Source organism: Anomaloglossus baeobatrachus, chromosome 5 (assembly GCF_048569485.1).
Source record: "Anomaloglossus baeobatrachus isolate aAnoBae1 chromosome 5, aAnoBae1.hap1, whole genome shotgun sequence".
Classification (NCBI taxonomy): domain Eukaryota; kingdom Metazoa; phylum Chordata; class Amphibia; order Anura; family Aromobatidae; genus Anomaloglossus; species Anomaloglossus baeobatrachus.
In genome coordinates, this window is record NC_134357.1 from 505,331,912 (window position 1) to 505,354,253 (window position 22,342).

General features: G+C 52.1%; 1 protein-coding gene across 1 annotated transcript in view; it reads left to right on the forward strand.

The window, feature by feature from the left end:
* Positions 1–1,734: 1,734 nt before the first annotated feature.
* Positions 1,735–22,342, forward strand: part of LOC142311929 (uncharacterized) — a 43,855-nt gene continuing 23,247 nt past the window's right edge. Inside the window, exons 1-3 of the mRNA XM_075350797.1 lie at positions 1,735–1,907; positions 1,990–2,113; positions 2,196–2,293. Coding sequence (XP_075206912.1) covers positions 1,884–1,907; positions 1,990–2,113; positions 2,196–2,293 — 246 coding nt within the window. The 5' untranslated portion in view covers positions 1,735–1,883. The remainder of the gene's footprint in view (positions 1,908–1,989; positions 2,114–2,195; positions 2,294–22,342) is intronic.

Genomic DNA, 22,342 nt, shown 5'->3' on the forward strand with positions numbered 1-22,342 from the left:
TCTTGTCCTCAGCACCCAGAATTTTCATGCTCTCCTATATATCTTTCCTTCAGCACCCAGCTGTCCCATGCTCTGCTATGCATCTTTCCCTAAACACTCAGCTTGCCCTTGATATCAGAGCATGGGAAAGCTGGGTGCTGAGAAAAAGAGCCTCTTTTCCTCAGCACCTAACTTTCCCATCCCATGCTTGTATCTTTCTAACCCCACCCGTTTCTTTTTTCTTATGTAGATTATATTTGTGCTATAAATAACATTATAGATTTATTCATTTTGCATATTAAAATGGTAGTTGTTTTTTTAATGGTTCACAACTTTTTGACATTAAGAGGTTTTTGGCTCTTTTAGTATTAATTATTCTTTTTAATGTCTGAATTTTATCACTAAAAATGTCATGTACACAGTCACTTATTCACACAAATACAGACATATGCACTATATTTCTATATACTGTATATGTGAGCATTTTTGTACACACTGTATACACAAAGAAATAAGAAAGTTGGATCTCTGACAGTAGACTGCATGTCACCATCACAGGACAGCAGTGAGGCATGTTATATCATCAACTACAGGACATGAAGAGAGAGAATCAGAGTCAGTGGCCCAGCAGGGATCTACCGATTTCCTGGTGGGTTGGAGAGCATTGAATTTGTTCTCTTTAATAGCAGCATATGATCGCCCGTCAGCTGCAGGAAGCCGTCAGCTGGGTGATCACTGTGCTGCTATTAATAAGAATGAATATTCACTGCTGTCTCCGCCCATAATCCCACCCTCCTCTCAGCATGGGCTTCAGTGGAAAGAAGTGGGTGGGATTATGGACGTGGAGCGCAATGAATATGCATTACTTTAAGTAGTGGGCACACGTGCTAGTCTCAGCGCCGGCTGCTGCCTCCTGTGACCCTGTAGTTTGCAGTGCAGGGACTCGACAGGTCTCTGTGCTGCAATTCATTTTAGCTGGATGTGTGCACTCAGTCACATATCCAGCTGAAGCAGGTACTGGGGTCAGCGGGCACCCTCCACCCCTGGGCCGCAGTCCCAACCCCTGTGACCGCGATCGTTGTGCCCCTGGTCACTTCCCTCCTGACGCTGCTCTGTTACTGTATAGTCTCTATTATGGCCGTCGCCTACTCCATGTTGTCACTGTTAGAATATATTACAGTAATGTTCATTATCTGTTACTGACAGCCCTGGTTCTGCTGTCCCAATCTCTGTGGTTGTTCCTGAACTCTATAACTTTATTTCTTGTGTTTATGAAATATTTCATAATTCACAGATATTTTAGATTTTAGATTAGAGATATCCTGTGATAAATCTCTGTCTGTAACTATAGTTGGATTGTGTGTTATACCGGGGCCAGGACTGGATGTAGTGATCATGTGAAGCCGGTAACAGCTCCGGAGATTTCTTACATGGGATCTTTCTGATGTTACATCGTCATCTTCTCCCCATTCAGGTCCCTACAATATCGGATCCTCTCAGATCTTCTATATAAGAGAATTCTCTTGATTGACCCATCAAGGATGGATAGGGACAGGGACAAGATGGCGGAGAGGATATTACACCTCACCCTAGAGATCCTCTTCCGGCTTACTGGAGAGGTGAGAGATTCTGATGACGTCACATTACATCATTCTTATCTATGGGAATAACAGATGGACAGAACTGGAGAGGTGAGGACTCTGGAAATGTCTGTAGTGAGATTTATTAATGTGTCTCTCCATATCCAGGATTACACAGTAGTGAAGAAGACCTCTAGTGAGCGCTGTCAGGACCCTGTGTCTGAGGGATGGGGAAGACCCCTGAACCCAATCACAGGGCCTCCACCTCACCCCCCGATACATGAGGACATCAACGACCAGAAGATCCTAGAACTCACCTACAAGATGATTGAGCTGCTGACTGGAGAGGTGACACTGCTGGGAATGCTGGGACATTATACAGTAACGCTATGAAGGGATCGGGGGATGACGGTATCATTGTATGTGTCAGGTTCCTATAAGGTGTCAGGACGTCACCATCTATTTCTCCATGGAGGAGTGGGAGTATTTAGAAGGACACAAAGATCTGTACAAGGACGCCATGATGGAGGTTCCCCAGCCCCTCATATCACCAGGTAATAGACAGGACTAAATACACACGGCCTATAATTATCTGTATGTAAGAATGAATTCAGTCCCTGTATGTGTTTCCTCCAGTTCTATCCAGTGAGAGGACAGCACCAGAGAGATGTCCCCGTCCTCTTCTTCCACAGGACTGTAAACAAGAAGATCCCGATGTTCCTCAGGATGATCAGGTAGATGGAGAGAAGGTGTCATAAAATCTCCCTATGATGTGTAGACGGCTGTGAAGGTCTTGTGTTCAGTCTTGTTATTTCCTCCAGTATTATACACTGAATGGCCAACTAATTAGAGACACTTTCACTCTCCCATCTGACATTTATTAGACACATGACCGCAGAGTGCAGCATAAATCGGAGAGATCAGTTTTCAGAATGGGAAGATTGAGCAATCTCCATTACTTCATATACTGTCATTGTCACAGCTCGAGTATTTCAAATATTACCGACCTCATGTGGTTCTAACATGTAATGATATGACGAGTATAATGAGAATGGTGCGATCAAGGAAAATTATCTAGTGATATTGGATCCCCTGAATGTAAGCAGCGTATTAAGGAAAATGTCAGAATTAGTTCTGAGAACATGTGGAGCCCAGTTATGTCCTGCAGCTGAATACTGCGCTAGAGCTCAACTAATGTGTCCGAATGCAGTCACCATTCCTTAGACCTCTGCCATACGTCAGGATTAAAAACGTACGTGTCTCACGTTCCGTTTTTTGGGTGCGTGTTCCATTTTTCATGTCCTTTTCTCCAGTACGTATGACATCCGTGTGATGGCGTATGCTTGCCGTGCGTGTGTGTTGAATGTCCGCATATGCGTGATATACGTACGTGTGCAGTCCGTATGGAGTCCGTGTGTCTTGAGACGTTTCACCATTAAAAAAATAAAAAAACGGGGGCGTGGCCTGAGCAGCATGTGAGGAAGACCTGTGCAGAGAGAGCTCCTGCAAAAAACTCCTGTATAATCCTGTCCAGCTGGGGTTATGGCTATGTGCGCACTTACCGGATTTTGCCGCGCATTTTCCGCGGATTTGCTGCATGTTTCGCTGCAGAAAATGTTCATAACATCTCTGCAGTGAATCACCAGCAAATCCTATGGAGAAAAAAAATCCTGTGCGCACTGGGCGGAATTTGACAGCTGCATGTTTTGCTGCGGGAATCCCGCAGCAAAAACAAGTGCATGTCACTTCTTTTCCGCACATCGCTGCGGGATTTCACTCCATTGACTCCAATGTTAATCATGAAATCCCGCAGGGAATAACGCAGGCAGCAAATTCTGTGCGGTTCACTGCGTTTTCCTGCGTGATTCGCTCCGGTATTTCGCGGTTTACCTCCGTTATGTACATCGCTTGTCTGCGGTTTGCAGGGAAGTGATGTCATTACAGGAAGAGGAAGCCGTGCAGAGAGTAAACACACACACAGATCACACACACACAGACATCACAGACACATAGATCACACACACAGACACATAGAACACACATAGAAAGCAAACGGAAATATAGGAAACAAAGAACGTGGGCTCCGCTGTATATTTACCTTCCAGCCGAGGTAAGCACACAGCGGCGGCCCGGTATTCTCAGGCTGGGGAGGGAGAGGGGCAGGGTTAATGTCCCCCGCCTCACTCCCCCTCCGGCAGCCGAGAATATCAGCCGCAGCTGCCCCGGGACTGTCGCATGCATTATGCGGCAGCACCGGCGTGTCCTTGGCTCTTCTTGCCACCGTGTAGCAGTGGCAGCAAGGTAATACAAGGGGTTAATGATGGTGGGGGACCACCGCCATTAACTCCAGGCTTGATCATGGCAGCGTCTATGTGACAGCTGACATGATCAACCCGTAAGTAAAGTGAAAAAAACACAGACACCGAAAAATCCTTTATTTTAAATAAAACAAACAAGCCTCGTTCACCATTTTATTAACCCCTCCCGCACCAAAGCTCCGGCGTAATCCACAGGTCCTGCGCTGCTTACATCCAGCCGCGACTGTCACAGACACAGCGCTGAATGAAAACAGCAGACAGCAGAGGTAATTACCGGTCATTTCCCACGGCCGGTAATGTGAACTCACTGCCGACCGTGGGAAATGCAGCGATCTGTCATCTATCTATCTATCCCTCTATCTATCCCTCTGTCTGTCTATCTATCTATCCCTCTATCTATTCTTCTGTCTATCTACTATCTCAGAATTAAATGACTTTTTTTTTTTTCTTCAATGTGCTTTATTGCATTGAATGCAATAAAGCACATCCCAACCCGCACGCGGCAAAACCGCGAATAATACCGCGGTAAAACCGCGGCAAACCGCATGCGGTTTTCGGGTGCGGTTTCCCGCGGTTTTTTACCGCGGGTGCGGTAATCTTTGAGAGCATGCGGAATTTTCTCAAGAAAATTCCATTTCCCAGTGCGCACATAGCCTAAAGTTTGTTTTTACTGCTTTCCTGGAGTGGTGACCTCTCCTAGACTGAGGGGGCTTCAAAGACCTGAGTGATATGACCAGAACTCGGGCTGATAAGAAGCACGGGACACAGGCCACACTCATGGACGCTGGAGCTTCATGTGGGGGCAGGGCGTCTGATGCAATAGCTCGCCTCAGCAAGTTTGCACGAGATCAGCCTGAGATACCTGAAGCTGTTAAGCAGTCTGACCTCAGTGTGGAGGAGCTGCAGATCCCGGGACAAGAACTGTTGGAGGAGGAAGAGCAGCAGGGAGCTGTGAGTATGTTGGCTGCTGCCAGTAATGTGGAGCAGGGGGACAACCTCAGAGCTGCAGATGAAGACACAGATCCTGGGAGAGCAGAGCCCACCCTCAGTGATGTGCTTGCAGCAGTAAACATTTGCAACAATATGCTAGCCACTTTGAACATACAGATGGGAGGAATTAAAATGGACATTTCATCTATCAGGCACGAGCTGCAGGGGGTCAATATACGGGTGGGGGCCCTGGAAGACCGGGTCAGTGCCACAGAGGATAAGCTTCCCCCTCTGACTCGGGACCTTGGCAGAGCAATGCACAATATCTCATTGCTTAGGGCTAAGGTGAACAATCTAGAAAACAGATCCCGCAGAAGCAATCTCCGTCTGGTTGGGGTCCCAGAAAAGGCAGAAGGCAATAATCCAGTAGCTTTTTTTGAAATGTGGCTCCCCAAGACTTTGGGCATGGATCTGTTTTCTCCTTTCTTCACTATTGAGCGGGCACATAGGGTCCCCACTAGACCCCCACCATCAGGGGCACCCCCTCGTCCTATCCTCCTCAAGCTACTGCACTTCAGGGACAGGGACACTGCGCTCCGCAGAGCCCGGGAGATTAAGGATCTGGCTATTGACGGCCATAAGGTCTCACTGTACCCGGATTTTTCCACTGAAATCCAGCAGAGGAGAGCGCAATTTATTGATGTCAAAAAACGCCTGAGGCAGCTGCAGATCTCTTACTCAATGTTATACCCTACCAGGCTGCGAGTGGTGGCGGATGGTGGGACAAAGTTTTTTGACACTCCAAAGGATGCAGCCGCATGGCTCGATACCAATGAAAAAGGACTGCGCAGAAATCACCGCTGAGGATTATTGCGGATTCTTTGCTGTTGGACTTACTGAGGTGAACTTGCTATGTTTCCCGGCTGGAACACTTATGGACGGTTGGCAGGAGCCACCCAGATAGGTTACTATGCAGTTGATGACTGTTCAGGAATTTAAACCGTTATGTGCTCTTAGGGTTATGTTTAGCCCCACTTCCCTCTGTTTGAGAGGAATGTCCTGGTTTACTGTGTATGTTTTTATGTTTGACCTTTTCGTTTTATGCACCTGTTTGGTCTATGCTCATCTGTGGGAACTGCTGCAGATGGGTCCGGAGGTCCCCGCTTGCTGCCCCCTGCTGTTGCATATGTGCACTTACCCTTATGGCGAAGGAGGTTAATATAGTGGCCTGGAATGTGCGAGGATTGGGTGAAGCCACTAAAAGATGTGCAGTTTTTCTGTTTCTACAGCAGCTTAAGCCAGACATAATATTTTTTATCAGAAACGCACTTGGTGAAGGAGCGGCTCCACTTGCTCCACAAAAAATGGATAGCCCATGAGTACCACTCTGTATATACCACACATTCCAGGGGGGTGAGTGTCCTAGTACACAGGACAGTGCCGTTTGAGTGTCTTAAATCTTCTGTGGATCAGGAGGGTGGATTTGTATGTCTTTACTGTGTCCTTCATAATGTGCGCTGTGTTCTAGTTGCAATTTATATTCCGCCGCCATACACAGGGGAACCATTGAAACGTATTCTCTATTTTGTTGCTTCCCTCCCTGAGGTCCCCACCCTATTAGTAGGAGACTATAATAATTACTTGCACCCGTATTGGGATAAGTTACACACAGGGAATATCTCAGTGGGGGCGGCAGCTACATCCCTTGCCAGACTGATGGAGGAGGTGGGATATGTAGATATTTGGCGTATTAGAAACCCGCAGGTCCGGCAGTACTCATGCTATTCTAGTTCTCATCATTCACTGTCCCGGTTTGACCTGGCCATTGGAAATGCTCAGCTGCTGCCTTGTGTAGCTTCAGTCACGTACCTGGCCAGGGGGGTGTCTGACCACTCCCCACTACAGGTCTGTCTAAGGCTTGGGGACCCAGACCGGCTGGCGGTGATACCGTGGCGGCTCAACCCTTTTTGGATACAACTGATAGGGGGCACTCTGACTGACACTATACGGGAATATTTTGTGACAAATGACGGTACTGCATCTAAACATATAGTGTGGGACACAATGAAGGCGTATGTTCGTGGGACATATATTAGGGAAATTTGCACCCGAAAGGCGAAAACAAGGGAGCGCACTAAGTATCTGACGGACACTTTAGGTGATGCAGAACGACATCTTATATCTAACCCTACAGATGATGCCAAGCGGGACTTAGAGAGGGCACAGAGAGCTCTGAGAGACCATATGACTTCCTTGGCCACTAACAAACGCTTTTTCCTTAAGCAGCGGTACTTTACGGAGGGGGAGAGTGTGGGACATCTCTTGGCTACAATTGCTAGGGCACAGGAGGGATTGACCTATATCACCAAATTGAAACTTGACACTGGAGAGGAGGTGAGGGACAGCGGGAGGATTGTGGAGGTCATGCAACAGTATTACCCAATTATACTCCTCTAAATTGCATTATGGGGATGAGGAACTGCGGGACTTTGTGGAGGAGATCACTCTCCCCAGTCTGTCAGATAGTGAGAGAGAATCCCTGAATAGAGATATAGACCTGGAGGAGCTGGAGGAGGCGCTCGGTCAAATCCAAAATGAAAAGGCCCCAGGTGCGGACGGACTCCCGGGTGAATTCTACAAATTATATACCCATCTGCTGCTGTCAAGACTCTTGGATGTGTTCAGAGATGCTGAGGAGAAGGGATCCCTCCCTGCATCCATGAGGGAGGCTGTGAGGTAAATCCGGAGATATGACGATAAATCATGATATTCAAGTTATGTCAGGAAGCCCTCTCCTGGTGTCACCCCCCCTTTCCTTCACACAACTTGTTTAGCAACCCATCCCATGGCCATCTCCTGTGATATGGAAATTAGGTGATGTGGGAACAAAGGACACAGGATGACTCCCTGCCGTCACCCTGTAACAAGAGTTGTATCTCATTATAAGGCTCTGGAACTAGCCAGACAGAACGACTCCAGTAAAAAATGGTTCATATCTCGCAAGCCATATTTCCGATAAATACGGCAACCATAAAAATGGTGTTTTCGCATGCGGACGATGCTGGCACACCTTTTTTATGGGAGCGGGAGCTTGGGAAATACCCCAGGCGTGATATCAGCCAATGTGGAACTAGTAGACAAGTCATGAAACCTCTCATTCTGTAGCTAAATTCATAACTGTCACAATGAGAGCATTGGCGTCCGCCTACGACGCTCCCAGGCCAAGTTATGGCCATATTCCATGTTGTGGATTTTGTCCATAACTCCAGCCAGGGGTGGAGCAGTGCTCCCTCTGAGGTCACGAAGGTAGGAGGGGACCTGGATTTGCCCAGGTTGATAACCCTACTTCGGCCATTTTCCAGTGTTCTTTCGCTGGGGGTCACGTGCAGGAAACATCTGTGGGAGTTCCTGGAAACCTGGTCTACAGCGCCCCCCTGTGGCCAGACGCACAAGGTAACTGATTGAATTGCATACCTGTTTGTAAACCATGCTTTATCTGTAACTGTACTCTGACATATGTATATTCTGTAGATTCCCTATTGTATATATTGTAGTTTCTAGTGTGCTTTAGGCTGATTAAATTATATAATTAATCTTGGGCTGTTCTGTTATCTCGATCTTGAATCCCACGTCTGTGTGTTCGGCTAATAGTTACCGTGAAGCGGTTGGTGGCAGCGAGTTGTGCCAAGGATTATTGTGGGGAGGCCAGTGAGATCCGGGGAGGTTTTATATATTCCGCCCGCGGAGGTCGGGGGAATATATACCCTACTCTCACTGGGGACCCTTCAACAATCGGCATAAGTAGTATAGCGGCCTCCTTGCTTATCGTCGGGCAATTCCATAATTGGCCTGACTATAAGAGGGGCGCTAGAGAGCGCATCACGTGCTCTGTCTGTCGGTCGGGAGGTATAAAGGAGGGGTGACCCCCACTTGTTACCCCCCGATTGTGACGTACTGGTAGCCAGCGCGGGGGATTTCTGAGTGACCCCCTCCCGGTGGTTCGTGACATATTGGTGGCATAGCGGTGGGATCGAGATAATAGTGTGTGTGAGTGTGAGACCCATACTCCCAGACACTAAAGACTGCCTGCAGCAGCTGTGGCTGCTGGGGTCTTCAGACTAGCTCAACACTAGAGTGTCAGAGTGCAGATACTGTAAGGTGTGTGGAGGCATCAGGTGTCAGTTCTGTGTCAGTGACCAAAGTCTGCAAGAATGGCTGAGAGCACCAGGAGCAAAGCCAAAGGAATGGCCGATGCTCAGGCCAGAGACGATGAGGAGGTTGTCCACGAGCCCTCCAAGAGCCCGACGCCAGAGAACAGCTCTGCAGAGGACATCGCACAACCTGGCACTGCTGGACAAAATGAGGAGGAGCTCGCCCAAGGGTCCTCAACGAGCCAGATGCCAGCCCTCCGCTCTGCAATGGACAGTGAATCACCAGGCTCCGCAGCGGGCCGCAGATCACCACGTGCCATTCCACCGAGCCTGGGAGGCTCGGATAGCCTTCTTCAAATGGCTATGGCCCTTCTCCAGGCTGGAGACCAGGAGGGCTACAAGGAACTCCTGGCAGAGCGCAGGGCAGAGCGGCAGGCAGCGCGTGAAGAGCGCCAGGCAGAGCGTGAGGCTGTGGAGCGACGGCAACAGGCAGACCGTGACCACCAGCTGCAGCTAGCTCAGCTCCGGCCCTCATCAGCCACACGTGACCTTCAAGACACCAAACTTCCAAAGGTCCGTGTTGAGGACTTCCCAGTGCTGGAGAAGGATGGAGACTTGGACTCTTTCTTGACTGCTTTTGAACGGACTTGCTTGCAGCACCATCTGGACAAGGAGCAGTGGGCCAAATACCTGACCCCCCGTTTAAGGGGTAAGGCCCTGGATATCCTTGGGGACTTGCCTGCTGAGGCAGATCAGGGCTACGACACCATCAAGCGGGCCCTGATCCAACAGTACAACCTCACCCCAGAGTCCTACCGCAAGAAGTTCCGGAGCCTACAGAAGGGACCAAAGGACTCCTGGGCTGACCACAGGCGGGCACTTGCCCGAGCTGCCGACCACTGGACCCAAGGCCTGCAACTTTCCACCGGACCGGAGATCCTGGACTTGTTCATCACGGAGCAACTCTTGTGGAACTGCCCTGAGGATCTCCGCCAGTTCATCCGAGACCAGAAGCCAAAGGGGTCCACGGCTACAGCTGCCCTGGCCGATGACTACACCAACAATCGGGCTCCTGAAGCCAGGAGAGCAGCCACCAGCAGCACCTGGAGAGGGGGTAAGATGAATTCTGCGACTGCCCCACCTGCCCCTAGACTGCAGGGGGTGTCCCCCTCAACTCCCCTCTCCAGGCCCGTGGCAGAACCAAGACGGTGCCACCAGTGCAACCTACCTGGACACTTCAAGGCCATGTGCCCTCAGCGTCCCAAGGCCCCGGCTCCGTCCCCGTCCCAAGGGCCGCCCAAGGTGTATTGTGTGGGTGGGGGTGGTGGTAGGTCCCTGGACAGCTTCCAACCTGTCACCGTCGGCCGGTCTGTGACCATAGGACTGCGAGACAGCGCCTCGGAGGTGACTCTGGTGCGGCCTGAGATGGTGTCCCCCCAAGACTTGATCCCTGGAAAAACCCTCGCTGTCTCCGGGATTGGAGGCATTGACCCGGCGCTGCCTGTTGCTGACATTTATATGGACTGGGGCGCAGGGCGAGGGGTGAGGGAGGTGGGGGTAACTGATCGGATCCCCGCAAACGTGCTACTTGGGACAGATTTGGGGCAGATAACCTCCCAGTTTGGGCCCCAACCAAGGGCTGAACCTTCAGCCAGTACTGACATGCCTCCGGACAATGTTAATGTGTTATCTATGAATGATGTAAGGGAGGAGGGAGTGAACTCTGATATTTCTGCTTGCATAGACACCATAGACACACACACAGCTGCAGCTGTGACAGGGGAGGGGGTCATAGAAAGGTGTGACAATGCCTCTACAAGTAATCAGCCTGTGAGCTGGGATCTGTTGCCCTCTGCAGGGATAAGCAGAGAGCAGGGTGCTGCAGGTGGAGGACCAGTGTGTGGGGTGGGGGCTACCACAGCAAATGTGGGGTCCCCAGAGATTTCACAGCGGGGTTCTGTTGCTGCAGGAGGGGAACAGGCAGGTGAGATTGGGGCCGGTCCAGGAGCGGAAGTGCTCCCAGGTAAGATCTCGGTGCATGGTTCCCCCACAACCGGGGTGTCAGGAAGCCAGGTCGGTCTGCCTGAACCGGCGACTTGGTCAGGAACGGAGGAGGAGCAGGCACGACCCACGGTCGCAGCGGCTGTGGCCGCTGTCACCCGCAGTGGGAGTGCTGGAAGCCAAGGGGCCTCCCGGAGGTCCGATAGCTCTTCCCCTTCTGACCAAGTGGCAGCCGAGTCAGGTGGAGGCCAGGACACAGGTCCCGGGGTACTGACCGAAGATGTGACAGTCTCGTCGATTCTGGCCACATCTAGTCAGGGGTTTCAGGCAGCGTTAGAAGCTGACGACAGCCTGAAAGCTCTTAAGGAGCAGGCGGCACAGCCTCCCTCGGACTCGGACCCGGAGCGAGTGGTCTGGGACCAAGGACGGCTGTACCGGGCCACGGTCCAGCAGGGTTCACCGGAGGCGTGGCCCAGGGACCGACAGTTGGTGGTACCCTATCCGTTCCGGACGGAGTTGTTGCGGATCGCACATGAGATTCCGATGGCCGGACACCTAGGGATCGCTAAGACCAAGGCCAGGTTAAACCAGCATTTCTACTGGCCAAAAATGGGGGCCGATGTGGCTGCCTACTGCCGTTCGTGTGAAACCTGTCAGAGAGTGGGGAAGGCGGGGCCACGCCCCAAAGCCCCACTGGTATCTCTGCCCATCATCGATGAGCCTTTCAGGAGGGTGGCTGTGGATCTGGTCGGCCCGCTGGCCATCCCCAGCAGCTCCGGGAAACGCTTCATACTGACGGTAGTGGACTATGCCACCCGGTACCCAGAAGCAGTGGCCTTGTCGTCCATTCGGGCTGACAAGGTGGCCACCGCATTGCTGGAGATTTTCTCCCGAGTGGGTTTTCCCCAGGAAATGCTCACTGACCGGGGGACCCAATTCATGTCCCAGCTGATGGAGGCCCTCTGTAAGCAAGTCCAGGTGCGACATCTGGTGGCCAGCCCGTACCATCCACAGACTAATGGCCTGTGCGAGCGGTTCAATGGCACCTTAAAGCAGATGCTTAAGATGTTGGTCGACTCCCATGGGCGTGACTGGGAGCGGTATCTCCCACACCTGTTATTTGCTTACCGGGAGGTTCCACAGGCCTCAACAGGATTCTCACCGTTTGAGCTCCTGTACGGGCGACGTGTGCGGGGCCCCCTGGCTCTGGTGAAAGAGGCTTGGGAAGGGGATTTGGCCACCCCTGGAGTGTCGGTTATCGAGTATGTCATGCGCTTCCGGGACAAAATGCAGGCCTTGACGCAACTGGTACATGACAATATGGCTCAAGCCCAGGCCGATCAGAAGCGTTGGTACGACCAGAACGCTTGTGAGAGGACCTACCAAGTGGGTCAAAAGGTGTGGGTACTGGTCCCCGTACCACAGGACAAGCTTCAGGCAGCCTGGGAAGGCCCATACCTCGTGTACCAGCAGCTCAACCCTGTGACGTACCTGGTCACCCTGGACCCTGCCCGTGGAAGGCGGAAGCCCTTCCATGTGAACATGATGAAGGCACATCATGAGCGGGAGGCATGTGCGCTCCCCGTGTGCAACCTGCCCGAGGAGGGAGAAGCGGAAACCCTCTTGGATATGCTAGCCCAGGTTAGGGCAGGCGGATCCATTGAGGATGTGGAGGTTGGCCACCAGCTCTTGGAGGACCAACGGTCCCAGCTGTGGGCCACCCTACACCCCTTCCGGGGGTTGTTTACCAACCAGCCCGGAAGGACTGACTTGGCTGTCCATCACGTGGACACTGGGGATCATCCCCCGATCCGGCGTTCAGCATATCGGGTCTCCCTGGAGGTGCAGCAACACATGCGCCAGGAGATTGACGAGATGCTGAAGCTGGGGGTGATCCAGGCATCCAACAGCGCTTGGGCCTCGCCTGTAGTCCTCGTCCCTAAGAAGGACCGAACCACTCGGTTCTGCGTGGACTGCAGGGGGCTCAATGCTGTCACGGTCGCCGATGCGTACCCAATGCCACGCATCGATGACCTGCTCGATCAGTTGGCCGGGGCTCAGTACCTGACCATCATGGACCTGAGCCGGGGATATTGGCAGATCCCCCTGACTCGCAAGGCCAGGGAACGCTCTGCCTTTATTACCCCATTTGGACTGTACGAGTCCACGGTGATGCCATTCGGGATGAGGAATGCCCCTGCCACTTTCCAGCGGATGGTCAACACCCTGCTCAAGGGACTTGAAGGGTACGCGGCCGCGTACCTGGATGACATTGCCGTCTTCAGTCCCACCTGGGAAGATCACCTAGAGCATCTAGCACAGGTGCTCAGGCGGGTCCACCGGGCAGGTTTGACCATCAAGCCGGGCAAGTGTCAGCTGGCCATGAGCGAGGTCCAGTACCTCGGTCACCGGGTAGGCGGGGGAACACTGAAGCCCGAGCCTGAGAAAGTGGAGGCCATCGCATCCTGGCCCACCCCCAGGACCAAGAAGCAGGTGATGTCCTTCTTGGGGACCGCTGGGTACTATAGGAGGTTTGTTCCATGCTATAGTAGCCTGGCAAAGCCCCTGACGGACCTCACCAAGAAGAAGCTGCCCTCTGCAGTCGATTGGACAATGGACTGCGAGACAGCCTTCCGGGCCCTAAAGGACGCCCTGTCCAGCCCGCCCGTGCTACAGGCAGCCGACTTCACGCGGCCGTTTGTAGTACAGACCGACGCCAGTGACTTCGGCCTCGGTGCGGTGCTCAGCCAGGTGGACTCTGCGAGCCAAGAGCACCCAGTCTTGTACCTGAGCAGGAAGCTGTTACCGAGGGAAGTGGCCTATTCCACAATGGAGAAGGAGTGCCTGGCCATAGTGTGGGCCCTGCAGCGTCTGCAACCCTATCTATACGGGCGCCACTTCATCGTGGAGACGGACCACAACCCCCTCAGCTGGTTGCACACCGTCTCTGGGACGAATGGGCGACTGTTGCGATGGAGCCTTGCGCTCCAGCAATACAACTTCACCATTCGCCACAAAAGGGGCCGTGACCACGGTAACGCAGACGGGCTGTCCCGACAAGGAGAGGTCGCGGACGGGCGCACGGGGGAACACCGGAGTGTGCTGCCCCCTAGCGCCCTCAAAAGGGGGGAGGTGTGAGGTAAATCCGGAGATATGACGATAAATCATGATATTCAAGTTATGTCAGGAAGCCCTCTCCTGGTGTCACCCCCCCTTTCCTTCACACAACTTGTTTAGCAACCCATCCCATGGCCATCTCCTGTGATATGGAAATTAGGTGATGTGGGAACAAAGGACACAGGATGACTCCCTGCCGTCACCCTGTAACAAGAGTTGTATCTCATTATAAGGCTCTGGAACTAGCCAGACAGAACGACTCCAGTAAAAAATGGTTCATATCTCGCAAGCCATATTTCCGATAAATACGGCAACCATAAAAATGGTGTTTTCGCATGCGGACGATGCTGGCACACCTTTTTTATGGGAGCGGGAGCTTGGGAAATACCCCAGGCGTGATATCAGCCAATGTGGAACTAGTAGACAAGTCATGAAACCTCTCATTCTGTAGCTAAATTCATAACTGTCACAATGAGAGCATTGGCGTCCGCCTACGACGCTCCCAGGCCAAGTTATGGCCATATTCCATGTTGTGGATTTTGTCCATAACTCCAGCCAGGGGTGGAGCAGTGCTCCCTCTGAGGTCACGAAGGTAGGAGGGGACCTGGATTTGCCCAGGTTGATAACCCTACTTCGGCCATTTTCCAGTGTTCTTTCGCTGGGGGTCACGTGCAGGAAACATCTGTGGGAGTTCCTGGAAACCTGGTCTACAGCGCCCCCCTGTGGCCAGACGCACAAGGTAACTGATTGAATTGCATACCTGTTTGTAAACCATGCTTTATCTGTAACTGTACTCTGACATATGTATATTCTGTAGATTCCCTATTGTATATATTGTAGTTTCTAGTGTGCTTTAGGCTGATTAAATTATATAATTAATCTTGGGCTGTTCTGTTATCTCGATCTTGAATCCCACGTCTGTGTGTTCGGCTAATAGTTACCGTGAAGCGGTTGGTGGCAGCGAGTTGTGCCAAGGATTATTGTGGGGAGGCCAGTGAGATCCGGGGAGGTTTTATATATTCCGCCCGCGGAGGTCGGGGGAATATATACCCTACTCTCACTGGGGACCCTTCAACAATCGGCATAAGTAGTATAGCGGCCTCCTTGCTTATCGTCGGGCAATTCCATAATTGGCCTGACTATAAGAGGGGCGCTAGAGAGCGCATCACGTGCTCTGTCTGTCGGTCGGGAGGTATAAAGGAGGGGTGACCCCCACTTGTTACCCCCCGATTGTGACGTACTGGTAGCCAGCGCGGGGGATTTCTGAGTGACCCCCTCCCGGTGGTTCGTGACAGAGGCTATTATTGTTCTGATTTTAAAACCCGGGAAAGATCCGACCGCGCCTGACTCCTATCGCCCAATCTCACTGCTTACATTAGATATTAAATTAATCGCTAAAATTCTAGCTAACAGATTATCCCGGGTGATCACGTCAGTGATCCACGAGGATCAGACTGGATTCATCCCCAATAAATCTACTTCCATTAATTTGCGACGTTTATTCCTGGGGATACAGCTAAGTTCTGAAGAGAGAAACAAGGAGAGGGCAGTCCTGTCATTAGATGCAGCCAAGGCCTTTGACAGTATTGAATGGAATTTCCTATGGGTAGTTTTGGAGAAATTGGGTCTTGGCTCCAGATTTATTGGCTGGGTCAAATTGTTATATGCCTCTCCGAGGGCCAGGATTCGAGTTAATCGTTGTACCTCCTCGTCTTTTAATTTGGCCAGGGGCACGAGACAGGGCTGTCCTTTCTCTCCATTACTATTTGCAGCGGCAATTGAACCATTGGCAGCTATGCTTCGTGCATCCGCTGGCGTAAAGGGGTTTGAGATGGGCGGTCTGTAGCATAAGGTTTCCCTCTATGCGGACGATTTGTTGCTGTATCTCAGGGAGGTGGGGACATCGGTGGGCCCAGCAATGAATATTATTAAAGAATTTGGTAGGCGCTCGGGACTCCTAATAAACTGGAAGAAATCGGCCCTGCTCCCTATAGATCCACTCCCATCTAATTTTAGTACTCTGGGGCTGCCAATTCCGACGGTGGATAAATTTAAATACCTGGGGATTGTGGTTAGTGCCCGACCGCGTGATTACTACTCTCAAAATCTGGAACCAGTGTTGGCTCAGTTTAGGAACAAGATAGATGCCTGGTGTCGACTCCCACTGTCCCTTATTGGCCGTGCTAATCTACTTAAAATGGTACTGATGCCCAAACTTCTGTATCTTCTCCACAATGCCCCAATATGGATCCACTGGAAATTTTTCTGTAAAATCAGCACTTTGTTTCGGGAACTCTTGTGGAAAAAGCAGCAGGCTAGAATCCGCCTTGAGACCCTGCAGAGAGGGAAGGAGGATGGGGGTCTGGCAGTCCCCAACCCGTGGGTTTATTATGTTGCGGCACATATGCAGCACTTCAGGGGGTGGGGAAAGGATGAGGCATATGACGCTGGGGGCAAATTGATGAGGGGCCTTGCAGAATGGGGATACCCAGTGGCTTTTTTAGACGCAGGATACTCACCCAGAGGAGGACCATTATATCCAACATTATCATTGATGTACAAGGTGTGGGATAGAGGGAAGGAGTTGCTGGGAATATCAGGAATGACTGAGTACTGTCCCTTATGGCATAATCGTGGACTGGCGGAGCTGCAGAGACTCCCGGGTTGGAGAATGTGGGTGAGCAGGGGGGTGCATCAGGTGTCTCAGATTCTTCAGAATAATATACTTAAAAGATTTGACCAGCTTCAAGCTGAGTTTGGGATACCGCACAGTTCCTTTTACCAATACCTGCAGCTCCGTCATGCCTATGAGACACAGACACGTCGTATGGACATTAGGATAGAGCGGAATCACACTCTTACTGATTTGTTGACATCTGACTGCTCCTATGGTATTATTTCTAGGTTATATACAGTGATGTTATCTAGACACCTCGACAAATTCCCTTTGCAGGCTAGAGAGAAGTGGGAGAGGGACCTAGGCCCTATGACAGAGGAACAGTGGGGTGAGGTCCTGTCTCAGACTCCAAGCCTTGCTGTATCTGAAGGCCAACGACTGTCACAGCTATTCCTGTTACATAGAGTATATAGGACACCTAGTCTATTACATAAGATGGGAGTTAGGATGGATGATCTGTGTCCTAGGTGCGGGCAGGAGGGTGCTAATCTGATGCATATGATGTGGTCCTGTGGGAACATTGAAGATTACTGGAGGGCAGTACTAGAATTGGTTAGACAAGTTTTCAATATCCGTCTACAGCCAAGACCTATTATATGTATCCTGGGTCTACTGGAAGGGGGGGTGGACTTGAGTTTGCCGGTAATGGTCGGTATTACACGTCTCTTCTACCAGGCTAGAAAACTGTTGGCCTACCACTGGTTGGACCCGGCGCCTCTGGTCATCGGGGATTTTAGGGAAAGAGTAAACGCTATACTTCGACTGGAGAGAGGAGTATACCTTAAAAGAAATGCATTGAAAAAGTTCTATAAGATCTGGGGGGCATGGTTGGAAACCCCAGGCCTTCCCTCCTCGGCGTTACTGCAGGACAGTGCGAGCGACCAGGTCCTTCTCCTTGTGACCGGTTAACAAATTTCCTCAAATAGGGTGTTATGCGTACTGCTGGAATATGTGTGTGTGTGTGTATATGTGTATGTGTATGTGTGTGTGTGTGTGTATATGTATGTATATATTGTGAGACTGTGACCGGGGTTATTTATGACGGCCGGTATGTCTCGCCCCGGTTGTGCTCACTCCATGATAGAAAGTAAATCCACTCTAGGGTTAATGCTGTTTTCCTACAGGCTGAAGGAAGGGTTAAATGGAAACAGGAACAAGGGCAGGTGTGCCGGGTGTGAGGGAGTGAACACAACTCCCTGAGTTCTCTGCTGGAGAGGCACATGTATATTGGTGTGGACTTTTGTTTGGACATTAAACCGTGTGCTGTGAAACTTAATGCCTGGATCCCGTGTCTTCTGCTGCGCAGCCGACCATGCTACCTCACATATGGTGGAGAATGCGGGCATCCCAGCCGGTGAGGTGTAGCTTCCTTTTCTGGTGACCCGGTAGCACATGTCCTGGATTCAAGCGGCTATACTACGGCCCAAACCCAGCGACGCCATGGAGGACATACTAAAGCATTTGGCTCAGGCTAATGCACAGCAACAACAGGCTAATGCACAGCAGCAACAGACCAATGCACACCTGCTCCAATCCTTGAAATCGCAGGAACAAAGACACCAAGAACAGCTGGTTCAGGCCAATGCACGTCAGCAGCAAGCCTTACAATTGCAGGAACAAAGACATCAAGAACAGATGGTTCTCCTGGCCAAGTCGATCCGTGCCGGACCGGCAGCAACAACCCCGGGACCGGGTGATGACGGCAGCGTCCGGAAAGCGGTGAGACAAGCGTTGCAAAAGATGACCCCGGGGGATGATGTGGAAGCGTTCCTGGCGGTGTTTGAGCGGGTGGCCGAGCGGGAAAAGCTGCCGACCCCCCAGTGGGCTGAGGTATTGTCGCCCTATCTGACGGGGGAACCCCAAAAAGCGTACCTGGACCTCTGTACCGAGGACGCCATTGACTATGTGACCCTAAAAGCCGAAATACTGGCACGGTTGGGGGTGAATACCTATGTACGGGTTCAGCGGGTAAATCAGTGGTTCTATGAGGAAGCCAAACCCGTACGCTCCCAGGCCTATGACTTATTGCATCTTGTAAAAAAGTGGTTGCAGCCTGACACTCTGAGCCCGGCGCAGATGGTGGAAAGGGTAGTAGTGGATCGTTTTGTGCGCACTTTACCCGTCACCGTTCAACGGTGGGTAGGACAGGGTGACCCGAGAACCCTGGACCAATTAGTGTCCCTGGTAGAGCGGCATGTGGCTACGCAGGACTTGATACGGGACACTGAGACTTTGCGTACCGCCCGTCGGTCCGGCCCCTCCAAGCTTAGGGCCAAGGACCCACCGCTGACAACGGTGCAGGAGTCCCCTACCATCCCGTCTGAGGCCGCGGCCGCCAATCCTGAGGTCCGGAAGGTTCTGTACCCTAAACGACAACCCGTCAAGGGGGTTTCCATCCCCATTAGATGTTGGCGGTGCCAGCGGGTGGGACATATGGAAGCCCAGTGTCCACTCACCACGGAGCCCATGGATTGTGGGGCTACCCGGCGGGGTTCAATGTATGCTCAGGTGGTGTGTACCGCTGACCTGGTCTCCCCAGAGACGGAGCCCCACTTGTGCCAAATACAGGTGAATGGATGTCCGGTTACAGGATTGTTGGATTCCGGAAGCTTAGTGACCCTTGTGCGATCCACCTTGAGGGCTAAAGTAAAGGCCACAGGACGTACCGTGGGGGTGGTTTGCATACATGGGGACCACCGAGACTATCCCACAGGGATTGTCACCATCACAGCACCTTGCGGTCAGGTGCAACATGAGGTGGGACTTCTTAACACTCTTCCCTATGACGTGATCCTAGGAAGGGATCTGCCCTATTTTTGGACTTTATGGAAGGGACCCCCAAAGTCTCCTCAGATATTGGTCAGTCCGGGACCTGAGCCCTACAATCCTGAATCCGGGACACCTGCCGTAGGGGTCCCCATGATAGGGACAGAGTGTGAACCCGATAGGTCACCCCTAGAGGTATTGGCAGGAGAGGCTGAAATGGTCGAGCCCATCCCGGAGTTGGAGGCGTCCCCGGATACGTTTGGGACTGCCCAACTCCAGGACCCTACCTTAATACATGACCGGAGTCGGGTGACAGTAATTGACGGGGTGGCACAGCTGCCCGGTGCCCAGGTAAGGTACCCCCATTTCGCTCTTAAGCAGGATTTACTCTACCGGGTAGATGAAATACGGGGCGTGGGCGTAGAGCAGTTGGTGGTGCCCCAGCCGCATCGTCGGCGGGTCCTCGACTTGGCTCATAAACACCTGATGAGTGGCCACCTAGGGGTCAAGAAAACGCAGGAGCGAATATTGCAAAGGTTCTATTGGCCCGGAGTCTTTGGGGAGGTAAAACGGTTCTGCGAAACCTGCCCGGAGTGTCAGCTTATCGCACCCCTGACCCATTTTCGCAGTCCGTTGGTACCGTTACCCATTATAGAAGTCCCTTTTGAACGGATAGGGATGGATCTGGTGGGGCCCCTCGTAAAGTCCGCTCGAGGGCACCAACACATCCTAGTGATCGTTGACTATGCCACCCGGTATCCCGAGGCGATACCTCTCAGACATACTGCAGCAAAGCTTATAGCTCGGGAGTTGTTTGCTGTGTTCTGCCGGGTGGGGTTGCCCAAGGAGATCCTTACGGATCAGGGGACCCCATTCATGTCTAAAGTGACCAAAGAGCTATGCCGGCTACTCCAGATCAAGCAGTTGCGTACGTCTGTGTATCATCCTCAAACGGACAGTTTAGTCGAGCGTTTCAATAAAACCCTGAAAACCATGCTCAAAAGGGTAATTTCAAAAGACGGGAAAGACTGGGATATGATGCTTCCCTATTTGATGTTTGCCATCCGTGAGGTGCCACAGGCATCCACGGGGTTTTCGCCTTTTGAATTGTTATACGGGCGACATCCCCGGGGATTGTTGGACCTGGCAAAGGAAACATGGGAGCAAGAGCCCACCCCCCATAAAAGTGTGATTGAACACATTTTGGGTATGCAGAACCGCATAAGCGCGGTCATGCCAATTGTGAAGGAGCATTTACAGGAGGCTCAGGCCGCGCAAAGCGGCCGCTACAATAGACAAGCCACCGTGCGGACCTTTAAACCCGGGGATCGGGTGTTGGTATTAATCCCCACGGCGGAGAGTAAATTCCTGGCTCAGTGGCAAGGCCCCTACGAGATAAAGGAAAGAGTCGGGGTGGTTAACTATAAAGTATTGCAGCCCGGTAGGCGTAAACCTGAACAAATATACCATGTCAACCTATTAAAACCTTGGCAGGAGGGGGGCGTGTCCTAGACATGGTGGCGTGAGGAAGCTTACCTCCAGAGCTCCTGCGCCCACAGCTTAATTCTACAGATTACCGCGGTCCCTCCGCATCCAGGATGGCCCCCAAGAAAAGACCGGGTGGTGCCCCCACCTCCGCATCCCCCGGAGGGAGCCAGAAGTCCCAGGGGAGCCTCTCCAGATACCTGGCGGGGCCGGGCCGGGAGCTCCCGCCGGCGGCCCAGGACAAGATGGCGACGGCGTCTCTGCAGCGTTCCCCGGCTGGGGATTCCCCTGGTGCGACCCGGCGCCCGCCCACAGCCTCTGCAGCTCAGGCGTCTGGTGAAGGGGAGAAACGAGCGAACGCCACAGCAGTGAGACCGGCGGCTGCAGAACAAGGTATAGAGGCGTGGAGGAGGGGGGGACCCACAGGCCCGGCCACACAGCTTGTCACTGAGGAGACAGAGGAGGCCTCGACATCCGGGGGATCACCAGTGCTGGGATTCCCTTTGTCCCTCTGCACCCCAGGTACACCCCCTTCTTTGGGGCAAGCAGAAGACCCCTTGATGACAGGCGACCAGCCCCCTGGCCCCTCTCGGGATGACTTGCAGGCATTGAGAGAGCTTATATTGGCCCTCCCCAGCAAAAAAGATCTGGAGGATGTGGTGGCCAGAATAGAATCCTCCCAGCAGGTGGCGCTGACTACCCTGAGAGAGGAAATGGTGGTGCTGGAAGATAGAATAGAGGCAACAGAGCAAGCACAGGAGTCCCTGGAGGTTAGAATGGAAAGAATTGAACGGGACTGTGAGTCTTCTAATGCCCGCATTAGGGAGCTTGCTCTGCTATTGGACGATCAAGAAAATAGGGGCAGAAGAAATAATATAAGGCTGAAGGGAATTCCGGAGGACTGGCCCCAAGATATGCTGCGCACCAAAGTCTTATCTATATTCAATCAAGTCACTGATCGCCCACCTGAGGCCGCCTATCTCTTTGACAGAATTCATAGGGTCGCAAGGCCCGGCCCCAGATCTGCTTCCTTCCCCAGAGACGTATTATGTCGCTTGCATTACTATGGGGACAGAGAGAGGATTCTTCAGGGAGCCTGGTCGCGTGGCTCTGTGGAAGTAGATGGGGCTGTGGTGAAGCTATTCCCGGATGTCTCTGGCCGCACACTATATATGAGACGGTTGCTTCATCCCCTTTTGCTCAAAATCAAAGAGGCAGGCGCCTCGTACAGATGGGGCCACCCCTTTCATCTGATTGTCCGCAAGGGGGACACCGTGTTCCCATTGAGGAGGCACTCTGAGCTTTCAAAGTTGTATGACTTTCTTGGAATACCAGACT